This window comes from Castor canadensis, chromosome 13 (genome assembly GCF_047511655.1).
Source record: "Castor canadensis chromosome 13, mCasCan1.hap1v2, whole genome shotgun sequence".
NCBI lineage: Eukaryota > Metazoa > Chordata > Mammalia > Rodentia > Castoridae > Castor > Castor canadensis.
In genome coordinates this window covers 65,833,566-65,852,842 of record NC_133398.1, presented here as the reverse complement: position 1 = coordinate 65,852,842, position 19,277 = coordinate 65,833,566, and the positions used below count along the sequence as shown (strand labels likewise).

General features: G+C 37.4%; 1 protein-coding gene across 1 annotated transcript in view; it reads left to right on the top strand.

The window, feature by feature from the left end:
• The first annotated feature begins 13,426 nt into the window (after positions 1 to 13,426).
• The window catches only part of Pdcd1lg2 (programmed cell death 1 ligand 2), a 90,372-nt gene continuing 84,521 nt past the window's right edge, over positions 13,427 to 19,277 (top strand). The window contains exon 1 of the mRNA XM_074051930.1: positions 13,427 to 13,531. Within this exon, the coding sequence (XP_073908031.1) occupies positions 13,522 to 13,531 (10 nt within the window). The 5' untranslated portion in view covers positions 13,427 to 13,521. The remainder of the gene's footprint in view (positions 13,532 to 19,277) is intronic.

The following is a 19,277-nucleotide window of genomic DNA, read 5'->3' as shown; positions in this document are numbered from 1 at the left end:
GTACACTAGTGTGTCCATTTTCTTATTTTCTATGTGTTTTATAAAACCACTCTCTTTAACCTCCAGTGGAGAAAGTTACTTGGAATCTGTGTGTTTCTGCCCTCAGTTCTCTTTATAGCTTCTGTGTTTATACACCATGCTCTCGAATCCTTTGCATGATGAAAATAATCAAAACAATTTATTTTTTAAATTTATTTTTTTGGCACTACTGGGGATTGAACTCAGGATCTCATACTTGTCAGGTAGATAGGCACTTGAGTCATGCCTATATCCCTTTTTGCTTTAGTAATATTTTTTTCAGGTACAGTCTTGCATTTCATGCTGAGGCCAGCCTGGACCTCAATCCACTTACTTAGCCTCCCATGTAGCTTGGATGATAGTCATGCACCACTGTGCCCAGCTTTTTATTGATATGAGGGCTCACTAACTTTTTGCCTGGGCTGGCCTTGAACCTTGATCTTCCCAATCTCCAACTTCCAAGTAGCTAGGATTGGATTCCAAGATGGCGGCTAGAGGGAGGAAGCAGAAAGCATGCCTCCTAAAGTAAAATCTTGGAGAGACGCTGGAGATACACCTTACAGGCAAAACCACCAAGAAGAGGCAAAACTTCGACCCCTCCACACCTCCAGCCTGCGCAGATCATCTCCACATCACGTTAAATGGAGAAACCAGGAGGGCCCCCGGGCCACCACCAGACACCAGCTCCCAGATGGCTTGAGAAGACACAGACCACAAGATGAGCTAACCGGTACACGGTGTTCCCACAGACAACCCTGGGCCAAATCAGCATAGCCCCCTGGACAGACCAACCCCCACCCAGGGAAAAAAGAGAAACTGAGTAATAAGCAATAAGAACAATAAAGACACATAACAAAGAGGGTGGGGTGCCCTGAGCACCAAAGAGGGGGAGGGGAATCCCTCACAGAACTGTAAACAAACACGCCAGCCAGAGAAGGCAGGAGCGGGGGCAACTGCCAAACAACCAGGAGTGGAAAAGCTTGTAAAAGTGGCAGAGGGAGGAAACTCCACAGGAGGGGGGGAAGACCCACTTTCCATGTGAACTGTAAATAAACACACCGGCCTGAGAAAGCGGGTGCAGTGTCACCTTCCCCAGTGTGCTTGGAAAGGGGAAAGCTTGTAGCAGTGGCTCATGCACAGGAGAACTCTGAGTAAACAAAGCCTGCGGGGCCAGGTGAGTGTTAAGCTCACCCCAGAGATCTGCATAAATAACACCTCCAGGAACAGCAGGCTGACAGCCATGGGCAGGAAAGCCACAGCCTCAGATACCATTCACAGACCTGTCTCCAGACTCTTTTTTCTCTCTCTCCCTACCTTTGATGAGACAACAACTGAACTATGCCTGCATGCTGAAAAACTTACTGAAACTGCATTGCATTTGAACTTGGGACACTTTGTGGGGTTTTTGTTTTGTTTTGTGTGGTTTTGTTTTATTTTATTTTTCCCCTTTGATGAGACAACTATAGAACAACATCTGAGGCACCATCTCCAGGATTGGAGGCTGAGGGACAAACACCAAAATTATTAAGACTGAAACTTTATTGCATTTGAACTTGGAAATTTTATATATATATTTTTTTTTTTCATTTATTTATTTATTTTTGTTTTTATTTTCAATCCTCTCTCTCTCTAATGCCTTTTCAGCTTACAGTTGATTAGTACACTGTTTCTCCCTGTTTATATCTTTAAAACATTTTTTGTTTGTTTCTTTGTTTTGTTTTTTTCTACTTGTTTATTTGTTTTTCCTTTTTCCTTTAACTTCTTTGCTTTCCATCTCCTCTCACCCTTCCATTCTAAATATCACTAGTGCTATTATTACAAGCCAGAAAATACTTAATTGCACACAGTACAGGGACAATAACAACACCAAGGGCAATGACGGGAAGACAGAAAAAACAGGGAAACCAGTTTCCCCACAACAAAAATTTAGTACAGAAACCAGAGAAAAAAGAAAACAGATACTCAGACACAGACTTCAACAAAAGGAAGATAAACTATGCCAAAGAACCCAATGAAGCCCACAAGAATAATTTAAAAGAAGACATACTACAGGTAATCAATGAGAATTTTATAGAGATGATACTGGATATGGTCAACCAAAATGTATAGGAGACACTCAAGAAATTCCAATGCAACAAAAATAGAGAATTTGAAAAAGCACAAGAAGAAATAAAGGAAACCAAGTAGCTATGATTATAGGCATGAGCTATAATGCAAAATAATTTGCATTATAATTATAATTACATAATTATATTAAATAATTTGTTTTTTTAGAAGTAATTTATTGAGTGTTTTCATTCTCTTTAACTTCATAACTTCTTTTAGGACAATACCAAGAATCCAAATTGAAGATCTGAGGCAGAGAGGATGGGAGAAGAAGAGTGGAACCCAAAAGAACTAGGGAAATGAAGGGGCTTTCCTCTAAGAGCACCCTTCAGCTCTATAAACATGGATGTGCAAACCAGTGTGAATGAGACTAGATGTAGTTCAGTCTTCAGGCTTTGTAAAGGAAGTGAGAAACCTGGAATTAAGCCAAGTTGAGCATGAAAGCCTAAAACTTGAGTGGAACTACAAGAGAATCAGTGTGGGGTTTTTTGTTGTTGTTGTTGATTTGTTTTCAGTACTGGGGATTATTGAACTCAGGGCCTCTTGCTTGCTAGGCAGGCTTTCTACCACTTGAGTCACTCCACCAGCCCTTTTCACATCAGTTGTTTTTGAGATAAAGTCTTGCTTTGTGCCTGAGCTGCCCTGGACTGCAATCCTCCTATTTGTGCTTCCCCACATAACTGTGATGACATGCAAGCATCACCACACCCAGCCATTGGTTGAGATGGGGTCTCAAGAACTTTTTTCCTGGGCAAGCCTAAAACCACAGTCCTTCCAATCTCTGCCTCTGGAGTATCTACTATTACAGGCTTGAGCCATTGCACCTAGCAAGAATCTCTGGTTTTAAAAGAAACATGACAACATTAATCATTCAAGAATCTGAAGATCTTTTAATGTGTCTTCTTCTAGTTTGATTACTTTGTCATCAAATTCAATTTTGTTTTTTAGACAGGGTCTCACTATGTAGCTCAGGCTGGCATCAGACTCACAATCCTCCTTCCTTAGCCTCCCTAGTGCTATTAAATTAAATTTAATTATTATTATTATTAATTATAATAATATTATTATTATTATTTTAAATTTAATTTAGGCCTATTAAATTCAATTTAAAGAGACTTTTGATTTTTTTTATCATTTCTCTGAATCAGACACCCTCAAAGGATGTTGATGGCTATTTCTAGTAATATATGTCAGGTTCTATATGGCTATAAAAGAAGAATATTAATATCTTTGTAGTAACAATGACATACTATTTATGTCAGCACTGGGCAATCAAAACAATAAAAATGGGAGCTGGGCATCAAGACACCACACCTTTTTGATCAGGGAAGAACATAGAGAACCATTCTTCCTGGTTGGCTTTGGTCAAGGTCCCAGATGGAGTTTCGTGACATCGGAGGAGTTTGTATATAGAAAACATAGCTTGAGAATGAGCCATAGCTTTCATTAAACTTTTACTCCAGTCCCTTTTACAAGTTTATACCTGTCTACCACAAGTAGGCCAAATTTTTTTTATCTAAATATTTTAGGAAACATATAGATTATTACTATTTTAAAGATGAGAACTCAAAATTAACTTTTACACTATTGATATCCTTGGTTAGATTTCTGAGGACAAATACATTCTGTTTTTAGAATATTTTCCTACCCTAGGCTCCCAAAGTTTCAAGGAAGTTAATATAATAAACCAACTTATCCTTATTATAATTTAAACATTTCCTAAATTATTTACAATTTGAAACAAGTCAAAGTTTGACCAAATGAAGTATCAGTGGTGTTATTTTATCATAAATTTAATCATGATAATTACCATTTTTGGGGCATATACTCTAGGCCAGGTGCTGAGATTATATACATTACCTCATTTAATGCAGTAGGCTGGCAATGAAGTATATCAGTTAAAGGCAATGAAGTATATCAGTTAAAGGCACTGTGTTTACATGGAGAGCTATCAAGAGAACTAAGGAAACTGGAATATTAAAAAAGCAAAGGCCAAGTGCAATGCTCAAGCCTGTAATCCTAGCTATTCAAGAGGCAGAGATCAGAAGGATCCCAGTTTGAGGCCAGCCAGAGCAAAGTTCATGAGACCCCCCATACTGACCAATGCAGTGGTGCACATCTGTCATCCTAGCTGCATAGGAATCACATACAGGATAATCATGGTCCAGGCTGGTGTGGGCATGGACCATATCAAACATAACCATAATAAAAAGGGCTGGCAGTGGGTCAAGTGGTAGAGTGCCTGCCTAGCAGGTGCAAGGCACTGAGTTCAACCACAGTTCTTCAGAAAAATAAAGAAGGAAAAAAACGAAGGCAGGCATGGTGGTACATTCCTGTAATACCAGCAGGAAGGAGGCTGAGGCAGGAGGATCATGAGTTTGAGGTCAGCATGGGCTACATAGTCAGTTCCAGGCAGCATGGCTACATAGTGAAACCCTTTTTCAAAAAAAAACCTAAGAGATTTCTATGGCAAGATGGCAGGTTAGAAGCTTCTTCCTGTGACCCTGTGAATGAGAAGAGTCAAGGTAACAAAGGTCAGACTAGATTCCAAACACTGAAAGAGAGAAAGAGCATAGGGCATTACAAAACAGGTAACAGGACAGCTTAAAATCATGGAGAAACAGAAAAGCTATCCACACAAAAGTAGGAAATAGTCTGCATATCAAATCTGGCTCCTGGCTTCTGGACAGAAGAAACCAAAGCCACACCACAAGGTAAGACAGGCAGCCCTGAATACACTAACATTCTTAATCAAAGGATAGGTCCATTGTTTTCACAAGCCTTAAATACAATGCAGGGATTCAGTGAGATTGCAACTCCTCTTGCATGGCAAGTCAGTATGGAGAAGAAATCCATTTTGTCACTCCCCATAGTTCAGAGAACTATAGCTGGGTGCCATCTTGAGATTAATTATTTGAGACTCAGCTACTCTGGGGACCTGAAGACAAGGAAAAATTACAAGTCAGGGAGCCTGGAAACACCTTTCCACAGTGTCTGAGTGGGAGACAATGACAAGTGGCTGTCATGGAAAGAAGGGAGGGTTGGACACAGACCTGCTTAGAAGTTTAGGCAGCAGGGAACCCAGGTTGTGCAGGGTGAGGTGGTTGGTGTAACCCTCCCTCCATACTGTGGCAATGAGCAAGACCCATCACCTATGGATCACCACAGAAATTAACAGCTCTGAGCCCAAGCCTGTGGCCAAAGAATTGCTTGGCCTCTAGAGATCCAGCTGTGTGTGGTTGACTTCTAAGTAGAAATGAGAGTTCCAGGTCCAGTGGAGTACTCAGTTTCCATAGCCTGCTCTCTCCTATTGGATAGGATCTAAAAGTACTGAGACCTGTAGATACAGTTCCAGGTTCCTTCAGTTCTTCCTATCCAGTGCAGGTCTCAGTGCTGTTTGCTTTCTCCACTTTCTTAGGTACTCAGGGGACACTCCTAGGCTTGAAAACTTGCCATCCCTGGGTATACAAGTTGGGTTTCTTCTGGAGCAAGTGGGAAGCTGCCCATCCCACAGACCACAAAGTTCATGGAGATCAGCAGTGGCTCTGGGTGCACAGAGAAGAGAAGCTTCTAAAATAAATGCAGCCCTGAAGCTGACAATGGACCCTTGACTGACCTGGCTCTTGGCCCCCATAGAGCACCAGCTTTTATGGCAGTATTTTCTCCTTTCTGAGTGGCAATGGGGACCAAGCCCATAAGAGAAGGCTACTACTAAGAAGACACCTGAATAAAACGGAAAGAGAGTCTAACAGAATAGCAAATCAAAACTTACAAACACAAGAAATAGAAGAGGCAAGGCAACATGACTCCCCCAAAAGTTTATAACTCCTCAATAATTGAATCCAAAGACATTGAAATGGTCAAAATGTCAAACAAATAATTTGAAATTCTAGTTTTTAAAATGATCAATGACCTCAAAGAGGTGAATAAACAGGTGAATATTCAATTCGAGACCTGGCAACTTGGACAAGAAAATCAGCAGAGAGATTCTGGGGAAAAAGTGAACTTTTGGAAATAAAAACCTCAATGAGTCAAATAAAACACTCAGTGGAAAGCATCATCAACAAAATAGACAAGGCAAAAGAAAGAATACCAAGGATTGAAGTTAAGTTTGAGAATTATTACATTCAGATAACAATAAAGAAAAAAAAGAAAGAAGATACAAATAGATAAAATAGGATATTGCAGAAGATATTACTGAAATCCAATGGATCACTAGTGAATATTTTAAAAACTTTTACTCCAATAAACTGGCAAGATCTAGAAAAAATGGACATTTCTAGAAACACATGACCTACAAAAAGTGAACCAAGAACATATAAGCAACCTAAACTGTTCTATAGTGAGCAATGAAATTAAAGCAGTAATAAAGACTATCCCAAAAAGTAAAGACCAGGATCAAGTGGATTCACCACTCCATTCTGCCAGACCTTCAGAGAAAGACTAGCACCAGTGTTTGTCAAACTATTCCATAAAATAGAAACTTCAATGAATCCAGTATTACCCTGATATCAATAACTGAATAAAGGCACAACAATATAGAAAGAGAAGGAGAGAGAGGGAGGGAAGGAGAAACAGAGAGAGAGAATTATAGACTAATTTCCTTGAAAGTAGATGAAAAATTATCAAAAAATGTTTTCAAACTGAATTCAACATTAAAAAGCTCATATACCATGATCAAGTTGGTTTCATTCCAAACATGCGAGGATGGCTCAACACACACAAATCAATAAATATAAAACAGCACATAAATACAATAAATGACAAAATTCACATGATCATCTCAATAGATGTAAAACTCCTTTGAAAAAAATTTAACACTTCTCAAAGCCCAAATACACTAGGAAAAGAAGGTTCATACCTCAATAAAATAAAGGATATATCTGACAAATGTAAGGCAAGCATAATGAATGGGAGGAAACTAAAGGTGCTTCCTCTAAAATCAGGAGTAAGACAATGGTATCCACTCTCTCTAGTTTATTCAATATAGTACTTGAATTCTTAGCCAGAGCAGTAAGGCAAGAGTAAGAAACAGAATGATACAAAGAGGAAAGAAAGAACTCAGATTAACCCTATTTGCGGACAATATTACCCAATACTTCCCTAAAGACTCTATGAGAAAACTCTTACATCTGGTGAACACTTTGAGCAAAGTAGCAGGATACAAAAATCAGTGATTTTTTTCGTAGTACTGGGGTTTGAACTCAGGACCTTGAGCTTGCTAAGCAAGCACCATACCACTTAAGCCACATCCCTAGACAAAATCTTCTACACACTAATAATGAGCATGCTGAGAAAGAAAGTAGGAAAACAATCCCATTCACAATAGCTTCAAAAGAATAAAACATTGAGGAATAAAACTAACCAAAGAGATGAAAGACCTCTACAGTGAAATCTTTAAAACACTGAAGAAGTTAAAGAATACACTAGAAGATAGCAGGCCTCCCATGTTCACGGATTGGCAAAATTAATATTGTGAAATGGCTATACTACCAAACTCAATCTGCAGAGTCAATACAATCCTCATCAAAAGTCCAATAACAATTCTTCACAGAAATGGGGAAAAAAACCCCAAAATTCATATGGAATCATAAAGGACCTCAAATAGCCAAAGCAACCACAGGCAAAAAGAATAATAATGGTGGAAGTACCACAATATCTGACCTTAAATTATACTACAGAACCATAGTAACAAAGACAGCCTGGTTCAAGCAGAAAAACAGACTTATAGACCCATGGAATAGAATAGAGGACTACATGCAACTGTAGGTATCTGATTCACAACAAAGGTGCTGAAAACATATGTTGGAGAAAAGATAGCCACTTCAACAAATGGTGCTGGGAAAACTGGATATCCATGTGGATAAGAATGAAACTAATCCCTATCTCTCCCCTATACCAAATCAACTCAAAATGGTTAAAAATTTAAGATTTGACATTTTCAAACTACTACAGGGAAAACACTTCAAGAACTAGGCATAGGCAATGACTTTCTGACTAGCTCAGGAAATAAGAGAAAGAATTGACCTATGGGATGGATCAAATTAAAAAGCTTCTACACAGCAAAGAAAATACTTATCAAAGAGAAGAGACAACCTACAGAATGAAAAAATCTTTGCCAGTTTCTCTTCTAACAGGGAATATCCAGAATATGAAAAGAACTCAGAGAATTAAATACAAAAAGGACAAATAATCCAATCAATGGGCTAATGAGTTGAATAGAGAGTTTGAAAATAAGTACAAACTGCCAATAAATACGTGGAAAAATATTCAACATCTTTAGCCTTCAGGGAGATACGAATCAAAACTACATGGATGGGCTGGCAGAGTGGCTCAAGTGATAGAGTGCTTGCCTAGTAAGCATGAGGCCCTGAGTTCAAACCCCAGTACCACCAAAAAAAACCCCAAAACTACATGAACATTTTATCTCATTCCAGTCAGAATGGGCGTCATCAGCATACAAACAACAAAAGTGGGCATGTTGGCCCAGGCCTATAATCCCAGCTACTCATGATCCGAGGCAGGAGAATCACAGTTCAAGAGCAGCCTGGTCAACGTTAGCAAGAGCCTGTCTCAAAAACAAATACAAACAAGAGGGGGACATCCTCAAGTGGTAGAGTGTTTGCCTAGTGTGTGTGAGGTCCTGGAATCAATCCCCAGTATCAGAGAGGAAAAAAAAAAAACAGGGAAAACATAAACAATAAATGAATGGTAATAAGAATGGGATGAAAGTGGGGGGAACTGTTAATTAGTCCAGCTATTATGGAACTCAGTATAGAGTTTCCTCAAAAAACTAAAAATAGAACTGCCATATAATCCAACTATAGTACTTTTTGGGCATATACCTGAAGGAATTCAAGTCAGCACACAATAGAGATACCTGCACATCCATGTTTATTGCACCCTATATACAATAACCAAGTTATGGAAGCAGCCTAATTGCTCACCCATAGATAAATAGATAAGGAAAATGAGATATATATACACACAATGGAGTTTTATTCAACCATAAAGAAGAACAAAAATTATGTCATATGCTATAAAATTAATGGAACTGGAAATCATGTTAAGTGAAATAAGCCAGACACAGAGACAAATATCACATTTTCCTCTCATATTTGGAGTACAGATTAAAAAAAAAAACATGAAAGTTGAAGGGGGGCTATTTGGGAAAATGAAGGGGACCAGAGGCAGTGGGAACAAGACAGGGTCATGGGCAGGGAGGTGAATGTGATCAAAGTATATTATATATGTGTGTGAAAATGTTACAATGAAACCCATTAGTTTGTACAATAAAAAAATCTAAAAACAAACAATAGAAAAAATGTTTTGAATGGTATTATTGAGAAGTTTTTAAAAAATAAAAGTATTGTGGCAATTCTTATTGATACTTCACTTACATCTTTTCCTCCAATAGAAAATATGAAATAGCCATTTACAAGAAATCCATATAGAAGTAGGACATTAATTTTGAATGGAGAGTAAGTAGTCAAACATTGGCTAAAATATATGTATCTCTGATTCTTAACAGTTGTGAAGCTTTTATAGTTTGACTCCAGTTTTCACCAATTTAAGATCTAATCATGGATTATAAAGTAGAAAATTGCAATTATACATTTCTAGTCAGGAAGGCATTATCAGGAAACATAGATTCCCAGCCTCCTCTTTCCAGTCCATGTGACCTTTCTAGGTTTCTCATTACACAAGATGAGAGCAGCTAACCTTATCTTGTGAAGGAGAAAATAGGGTTGGGAAATTGGGCAGCATTCAATAGTGCAAAGTGAAATCTTCCCCACAGCCCCAATCTCAATCTCACATCAGAGTCTTTCAAAACAGGAGAGAAACTGAGGAATAACCCAAAGAAGATGGGGAGGTCAGAAATGTTAAGAGCCTGGCTGATGAGGCTGAAGGGATAGCTACTGAAGAAATAGGTTTGAGAAATGGATAGCAGCCTCCTGGTTGAAGGAGAAATGAAGTGAGGGTGAAGATCTATCTGATCGTTAAATTTACATCATCTCTAGGCTGGAGACTAAAATAAAGAATCATACACTGTTACATCCAATGCTTTGAGACTCCTGTGGGTGACTAAGGCACAACTGAGTTAGGAGACTGTGCCAAGGCCAACATTTCTGGGAAGGAGGATCTTAAAAGTAAGAAGCAAATGAGTTTACTAGCAGAAGGCTGGGCAGGATTGCATGTCTGAAAATATCAATCTAATTTTTCTCTGTGTGTTTCTTTCTACTTGTGCTCCTTCTCTTTGTAGCCTTAGAGTCAATTTCCTCCCCTAACCCATGCCAAAGCTGAGATATTCAACTCCTGAAGTTCCACTTAAAGTTCCTACAATTCCACTGTACACATCTCAACAAGTCACAATTACTCACTAAACATCTTCTACAGGCCAAGCACTTCACTGAGCATGGTGAGGGAGTCAAAGAAATACTCAATGCCCTCAAAGAGCTTGCATTCTGATTGAGGAAACAACATAAATTTATGAAAAAGTAATAATTCAGGTGTTAGAGAATATGAGACTTTAAGAAGATGGTTGAAGACAATGAGAGGATAGCAAATGCCAAAACAGAGGAGAGAGTATGCTATAATGCAATTGTCCCCAAAGATTCATGTGCTAGAAGCTTGGTCCCCAGTGCAACAGCATGGAGGTGATGGGACTTTAAGAGGTGATTCAGTCTTTAAGAGGGATTGATGTCTTTCTCCAGGAATTGATTAGATTTTGCCTGAGAGTGTAGGAGTACCATTCTTGTTCTTAGAGGGCTGCATTGATTGCCGTGGTTCTTGTAAAGTGAAGTCAGTTCCCTCTCTTGCTTCCTCTCTCACGATGTCTCTCTTCTGCATGACTACTCACTGCTCCCACACGTGCTTGGGCCATCTGATGCTATCCGCCATGTTTGGTACAATATGAGGCTCTGGCTGGGCGTTCCCAGCTTGGACTTTCCAAACCTATGAACCAAAGAAACCTCTTTGCCTTATAAAATACTCAGCCTTAAATTTTAGCAAACACAAAATGATGAAGAGAGAATCCTGGGGGGATTAGAAGGCCTCACAAATGAAGCCAGACTCTACTTGGATCCTTCAGAGTGGAAAAGATACCCACCTCTGACCGTGTGGAAAGAAGCTTCTTCCCTTTTCAAAGAGGATAAATTTAACAAAGAAAATCCTTACATTGCTAGTGGGAATGTAAATTGGTACAGCCTCTGGAAAGGATAAGTTTGGCAATACCTATCAAAATAATAAATGCCCCAGCAATTCTACTTATAAAATTCACTGAGAGGTATATTCTCATATGTGCAAAGTATCACATGTATAAGGATATTCATTGCATCTTTATTCATAATAACAAAACACTGGAAACAACCCAAATGTCCATCAATAGGGAACTGGTTAAATAAAGTAGTGGTACCCACAAACATTAGAATACTATAGCAGCCAGTCACAAATCCAAATAAGGAATTCTTGTACTGACATGGAACATATCAAGATGAATTTGTTGTTAAGTTGAAAAAGAAGATATAGAAAAAAGGGTACAGCACTCCATAATAGAATATAATATTATATTAAAATATGCATACAATAAATAATTTCTTTGAACCCTGGGTACTTAGTATGAATACTTGTACATTTAATTTGTATATTATGTAGATTACATATCTTTCCACATACAAAGTTTGCATTTGTGGGAAACAAAAAAATCCACCTGTACTTTTGCTTGTACATGTGAAAGAACACATATCTAGAAGGATGGATGAAAGACTGATAAAAACTGAATTTCTCTGGGTGACAAATTGAAATCCTAGTGGGAGAATTTTACCTTATAAATCTTAGCATCTTTTGATATTTTAACTTTACAAGCATATGACCTGTTATATATATACATGCACTACTGAGATTTTGAATTCAGGGCCTCACTTGAGTCATGCCTCCAGTCTTTTTGCCTTTAGTTTATTTTTCAGCTAGGTCTTGAACCTTTTCCCAGGAACCTCAGAGTATGCTCTTCCTACTTTCATCTCCCAAGTAGCTGAGATTACAGGCTTGTACCACTATGCCTGGCTTGGTTTTGATAGAGTTTCACTTACTTTTTGCCAAGACTGATCTTGATCCCAGGTTGTCCTATCTCCACCTCCTGAATAGCTGAGATTACAGATGTGTACCACTATGCCTGGTCTAAATTGTAATTTTTAAAAGTATAAGCTCAATTGTTCTTCTTCTAAGGTCTTTCATGCACTCATAAGTGAATAATAACCCTTATTAATGAATAAGAGTGAATACAAATGTCAGAGATGAGGGAGTTTAAAAAAGCTCAGTCACCCTTGGATTTCAGTCTGGATTTCAACTCAACTGAATCAAATAATTTTCTTTCATTTAATTTTTCCACATTTTTGACTGTTCTCACTCCCCACATAGGTTCTACTTTGTAGAAATATGATCAGTTTATTTCTAGCCTCTAATTAAGCAGCTGTGCATGATGACAAATGATAGTATGGCATTATAAAAGAACAAGTGAACCCAATTAACCCATTGTTAATGCCCCCACAGACAGGAAATAATTAAGAGATTTGGATGTTGGGAAGGCTTGAAGGAAAAATCCCAACTTAACATTTACACAGTCTAAAAACTGAGTTTAACATACTCTTGCAAGCGAAATTTTGGCATTACATAGATGGGGCTCTTTTGATCAGCATTTTGGGGGTTATTGGTGACTATCAAAATTCCCCAAGCCTAGGGCTCCCCTCTCAGCATCTTGGCTTCTTCATGAGAAACTTTGGCTGCGTGCCTAAAAATCAAGTATCCAGCCTTCAAAGATACAAAAAGCTATTTTCACCCCATTGCTCTCCAGCAGAGAAAAATGAAAAGAGAACAATCAGAAGTTGCTCAGTAGATGAAAAATTTACATAACTGAAACTAACTAGGGGAACTTTTGTAGTTGTGGAAATTAAAGAAAATGCCACAACAGGACTAACTAATAACCTAAAAACAAAACAACAACAAAAGATTACCAGCAGCAATGACACAACGTGGCAGACAGCAGGCTTCATCTGTCAATCATCTCTTCTTTTTGAAATTAGATGACTTAGCAAGAAGCTTGGGGTAAGTCATGAATGTTTATATATGAAATCAATAAAATCATCTCTTTCTGGGATGTTAACAGTGTCTGAAGACTTCAAAACTTGATTTAAATGATTCAAACATCTAAGAGAAAACTGGAGAGAAAAAAATCCACAAAACAAAAAAACCCACCTATTTGTACATACTGCCCTAAGAGTTGTTTCATTCCAGGTGACTATGAAAGAAAGAAAAACAAAAAATCCAGCTATATGAAGAAATGTGTGTATATTTGGGAAGAAAAGAAGAAGGCATTGACTGGAGTCAATCTTGCATACCTGCATGACTTTAGGTAAGTCCTTAAAGTTTATTAGGAAAGAATTCCACTTTCAACATACTGAAAGCTGGTTGCCTCTAGAGTGAGAGCAACAGGGTCAAAGTGAGAGAAAAAAGAAAGAGACATTTCCTGTTCCCCACCTAGGAAATGGGAACAAAAACTCCTCCTTTAACGTCACTGAGCCATTTGAGTAAGAGGGAGTAAGACTAGACAATGCAGCCTATCTCAAGCACTTAGTACAATGCTTGGTGCTTAGGAAGCCTGAAATAAATTTGTATATTTGAAACCGGAGTTTTAGGCACCAGGTCTAAACTTCTGGGCTTCATCTTCATCAGGTTCGGCCACTCACCCCTATACACCAAATAAAGAGATGGTCATGGTGAAAGGCAGAGAAAGAGAAAGGATTTATGACACGACCCAGAACACAACACAGGAAGAGGCCAAGTTAGCACGTCAGCCCATCTTTGGGGTACAGATATGAGTTAGGTTAAAATACAGGAAGAACTAGGGCAGGTGGAGAACGATATGCATAATTAAACAGGCCTGGTCAAAGTGTGGTCTGATTGGTTATTCTGTCAGTTCTGGTTCTCCAAATGTTTCGGAGATGTTGTGATTGCTGTCATCACTTGAGGGGAACAATCTGGTTTCCATGAGATGACTATTCCTGACAAGGGCAACCTCATCATTACAGGTAATTGTTCTTGTTTGAGAAGGTGGTTTGTCCTACAAGGCTCTGCTATTTCATAGGGGTAGTTTCAGTCCCTTGTCATAAGATGTTATCCATCAGTCCTGTCCTTCCTGGAACCCAAGGTGATTGCAAAGCAACTACAGAGACAAATACAGATACAAAATGGAAGGATGACAAGCTTTTCTCCTGCTTTTAGTCATTTGTGGCCCAAGTAAGGAGTCCAGGCTTTTCAACAAAAGCAGTTTAAGTATCTGTTACATATTGAGGCTACTGGTACCAGGAAATGATTTTTAAAATTATTTTCAGACCCAAGAGTTATAATTCCACTCAGCTTGCTATCATTATGGATGACATAAAACCTGTTTTTAAATTATAAATATATCATTAAATCTTCATTTATTTAAAATTTAAAATGCTTTCAGAATTTTCAGGTGTTGAGGATTCTTGGTCTGCTCTGAGATAGAAAGCAAAGATGGACTCGAGCAGCAGAGGTCAGAAAGATTTTATTTGCAAAGAAGAGGAAGTGTTTAATTTTTGTATCTATCTTAAAAGTTTTTTGTAAAAAGTGTGAACTAAAGTTGTTCCAGATTGATGATCTAAATTTATGCACAATAATTTGGGACTTTCTCTTTTTGGTGACACTGGGGTTTGAACTCAGGGCTTCATGCTTGCTAATAGGCAATCTTACCACCTGAGCCACTTTGCCAGACAGGATCTTTTTCATAATGTCAAAATTAACTAGTACTTCTTTTCTTTTTCAATTTGCACATTTTAAATTTTGGAATCAATTCCTTTTTGAGTTATTTCAGTTTCTTATGTCATTGTTGAGCTATGGTACAGTCAAACACACAGGATAACAAAACTTATTGGGAGCAAGATAGTGAAGGTTTATTTTGGATAAACCATGATGTTTTTTGTTTGTTTGTTTTTTAAGAAAATGCCGCATTCTTGCTAATTTCAGAACAAACAGCTTTCTAACAGAAAGCAATTCCTTTTCTTTTTTACACCTCAAGTTAAATATTTCTGACTATGTTTTAGTTAAATTAAAAACAAAACATAACAAAACAATGACCTAACTGGGTTTTTAACTGTACAGAGGTCAACACACCATAAATGATACATTACCTCATGTATCTACTGTATACATTAGACATTACAGGGAATACAAAAATGACTCAGACACCTACTTTAAAAATATGAAGACTGGGCTGGAGGCACAGCCCCAGAGGTAGAGTGCCTAAAAAGCAAGAAGCTGTAAGTTCAAACCCCAGTACCACCAAAAAAAAAAAAACAAACAAAACAAAAACAAAAAGATCCCATGAAGACTGAAACAAACTCTCATGATTTATGGGCATAGCCCCTTGTCCTCCAAAAACAGAACAAAATACACAGAAAACTATCAAAAAATCAGACAGTAACCACTGAAGTATGAAATCACATGTTTTCCCTCTCTGTCCCACCTGGGAAATGAATTTGTCCAGGGCACCCATGCTGCATACATTATCTACCCATTAGTCACTTAGTGTTTAAGTAACGCTTATTTCACTTGATAATGCCCCAAAGCCGTTATTAATAGTGATGCTAGAAATTCAGATATGCCAATGAGAAGCCCTAGCAAGCTTCTTTTAAGTGAAAAGCTAGAAGTTCTTAACTCAATAGGGAAAGAGAAAACATGTTGAGGTGCTAAGATCTCCACTGTGATATTTTGAGAGAGAAAAACTACATTTATAAAACTTTTATTACAGTATATCATTATAATTATTCTATTATTATTTTTTCATCTCTTACTATACCTAATTCATAAGTTAAACTTTGTCACATATTGTATATAGGAAAAGCATAGTATATTTAGGGTTTAGTACTACCCATTGTGTCAGGCATCTACTGAAGATCTTGGAATGTATCCCACATGGATAAGAGATAAGTGGGTGCCATTATAGGTTGTCTGTCTTTTTGATTTTGTAGGAATTCTTAACAGATTCTAGATACAAGTCCTTTATCAGATACATGAATTGAAAATATCTTCTCCCACTCTGTGAGTTCCCTATTCCCTCTCTTACTGGAGTCTTTTGACAAACAGAAATTCTTAATTTTATAAACTCCAATTTGCCAATTTTTTCCTATGGTTAGTACTTTTTAGTGCACTGTTTTTTGTTTTGTTTTGTTTTTTTCAGAGTTCTAAAATTTTATTCTATCAGCAGGAATGTTCTTAACAGATGAAAATTAATTGGGAAAAAGCAAAGTTTTTTTTATTCATATATTCATATGTGCACACATTGTTTGGGTCATTTCTCCTCCCTCCCACCCACCCCCTCCCTTACCACCCACTCCGCCCCCTCCCTCTACCCCACACCCCCTCAATACCCAGCAGAAACTATTTTGCCCTTATCTCTAATTTTGTTGAAGAGAGAGTATAAGCAATAATAGGAAGGAACAAGGGTTTTCCTGTACTAACTTCAGATTTTCAGGTCTCATATTAAGGTCCTTGATCCATTTTGAGTTAATATTGGTACAGGGTGATAAACATGGATCTAGTTTCAGTTTTTTGCAGGTAGATAACCACTTTTCCCAGCAACATTTGTTGAAAAGGCTGTCTTTTCTCCATTGTATGTCTTAGGCGTCTTTGTTAAAAATAAGGTGGGTATGGCTGTGTGGATTCATATCTGGGTCCTCTATTCTATTCCACTGGTCTTCATATCTATTTTTGTGCTAGTACTGTGCTGTTTTTATTGCTATTGCTTTGTAATATAGTTTGTTCTTTTTACTGAGTATTGCCTTGGCTATTTGTGGTCTCTAGTGTTTCCAAATGAATTTTAAGGTAGATTTTTCAATCTCTGTGATGAATGTCATTGGGATTTTGATGGGAATTGCATTAAACATGCAGATTGCTTTTGGTAGTATAGCCATTTTCACTATGTTGATTCTACCAATGCATGAGCATGGGAGATCTCTCCAAATTCTGTAGTCTTCCTCAATCTCTTTCTTCAGAGGTTTGTAGTTCTCCTTGTAGAGGTCATTCACACCCTTTGTTAAGTTTACTCCTAGGTATTTGATTTTTTTTTTGAGACTATTGTATATGGAATTGTTTCCATATATTCTTTCTTAATTTGTTCATTGTTGGTGTATAGAAAAGCTAATGATTTTTGTAAGTTTTGTGTCCAACTTGTTGTGCTGTCTATGGTGTCTAAGAGTTTTGGGGTAGAGTTTTTTGGGTCTTTAAGGTATAGGATCATATCATCTGCAAATAGGGATATTTTGACAGTTTCTTTACCAATTTGTATTCCTTTTATTTCTTCTTCTTGCCTAACTGCTCTGGCTAGGAATTCCAAGACTGTGTTGAATAGGAGTGGAGACAGTGGGCACTCTTGTCTCATTCCTGATTTTAGGGGGAATGGTTTCAGTTTTTCTCCATTAAGTATGAGGTTAACTATAGATTTGTCATATATAGCCTTTACAATGTTGAGGTACATTCTTTCTATTTCTAGTTTTCTTAGAGATTTTATCATAAAGTGGTTTGGATCTTATCGAAGGCTTTTTCTGCATCTATTGAAATGATCAAGTGGTTTTTGTCTTTGCTTCTATTAATGAGCTGTATTACATTTATAGATTTGCATATGTTGAACCACCCCTAGATTCCTGAGATAAAGCCAACTTGGTTGTGGTGAATGATCTTTCTGATATGTTGTTGGATTCAATTTGCTATTATTTTATTGAGGACTTTTGCATCCATGTTCATTAAGGAGATTGGCCTATAGTTCTCCTTTTTGGAGGTGCCTTTGTCAGGTTTTGGGATGAGTGTAATACTTGCTTCATAGAATGAGTTAGGCAGTGTTCCTTCCTTTTCTATTTCATGGAAAAGTTTAAGGAGAGTTGGCTTTAAATGTCTGATAGAATTCAGCTGATAATCCATCAGGTCCTGGACTTTTCTTTTTTGGGAGACTCTTTATTGCTGCTTCAATTTCATTTTGTGTTATAGATCTATTCAGGTGATTAATATCCTCTTGGTTCAATTTGGTATCTAGAAATTTGTCCATTTCTTAAAGATTTTCAAATTTATTAGAATATAGGTTCTCAAAGTAGTCTCTGATGATTCCCTGGATTACCATGGTGTTTGTGTTATCTCCCTTTTTGCATTTCTGATTTTACTGATTTGGGTTTTTTCTCTCCTCCTTTTAGTCAGATTTGCCAGGGGTCTGTCAATGTTATTTATTTTTTTCAAAGAACCAGCTTTTTGATTCTTTGATTCTTTGTGTGGTTTTTGTTGTTGTTGTTTCCATTTCATTAATTTCAGCCCTTATTTTTATTATTTCTTTCCTTCTGCTTGGGTTTTGCTTGTTCTTGTTTTTCTAGAAGTTTGAGATATAGCATTAAGTCATTGATTTGAGATCTTTCTATCCTTTTAATATATGCACTCATGGCTATAAACTTTCCTCTTAGGACTGCCTTTGTTGTGTCCCATAGGTTCTGGTCGGTCATGTTTTCATTTTCATTACCTTCTAGGAAAATTTTAATTTCCTCTCTTATTTTATTGATGACCCACTGATCATTGAGCAATGTGGTGTTCAGCTTCCAATTGTTTGCATGTTTTTTTACTGTTGTTTTTGTTGTTTAGTTCTAGTTTTAATGCACTGTGATCATATAGAATGCATGGTATTATTTCTATTTTCTTATATTTGCTGAGGCTTGCTTTGTGCCCTAAGATATGATCAATTTTGGAGAAAGTTCCATTGGCTGCTGAGAAGAATGTGTATTGTGCAGAAGTATGAAATATTCTGCATACATCAGCTATGTCCATTTGATCTATGCTGAGATTTAGTTCTAGAATTTCTTTATTGATTTTTGTTTGGATGACTATCTATTGGTGATAGGGGAGTATTAAAGTCTCCCACTACCACTGTGTTGGAGTCTATATATGCTTTTAGGTCCTTCAGAGTATGTTTGATGAAATTGGGTGCATTGATGTTGAGTGCATTTAGGTTGATAACTGTTATTTCCTTTTTGTGTAGTTCTTCTTTTATTAGTATGGAATGTCCTTCCTTATCTCATTTGGTCAATGTAAGTTTGAAGTCTACT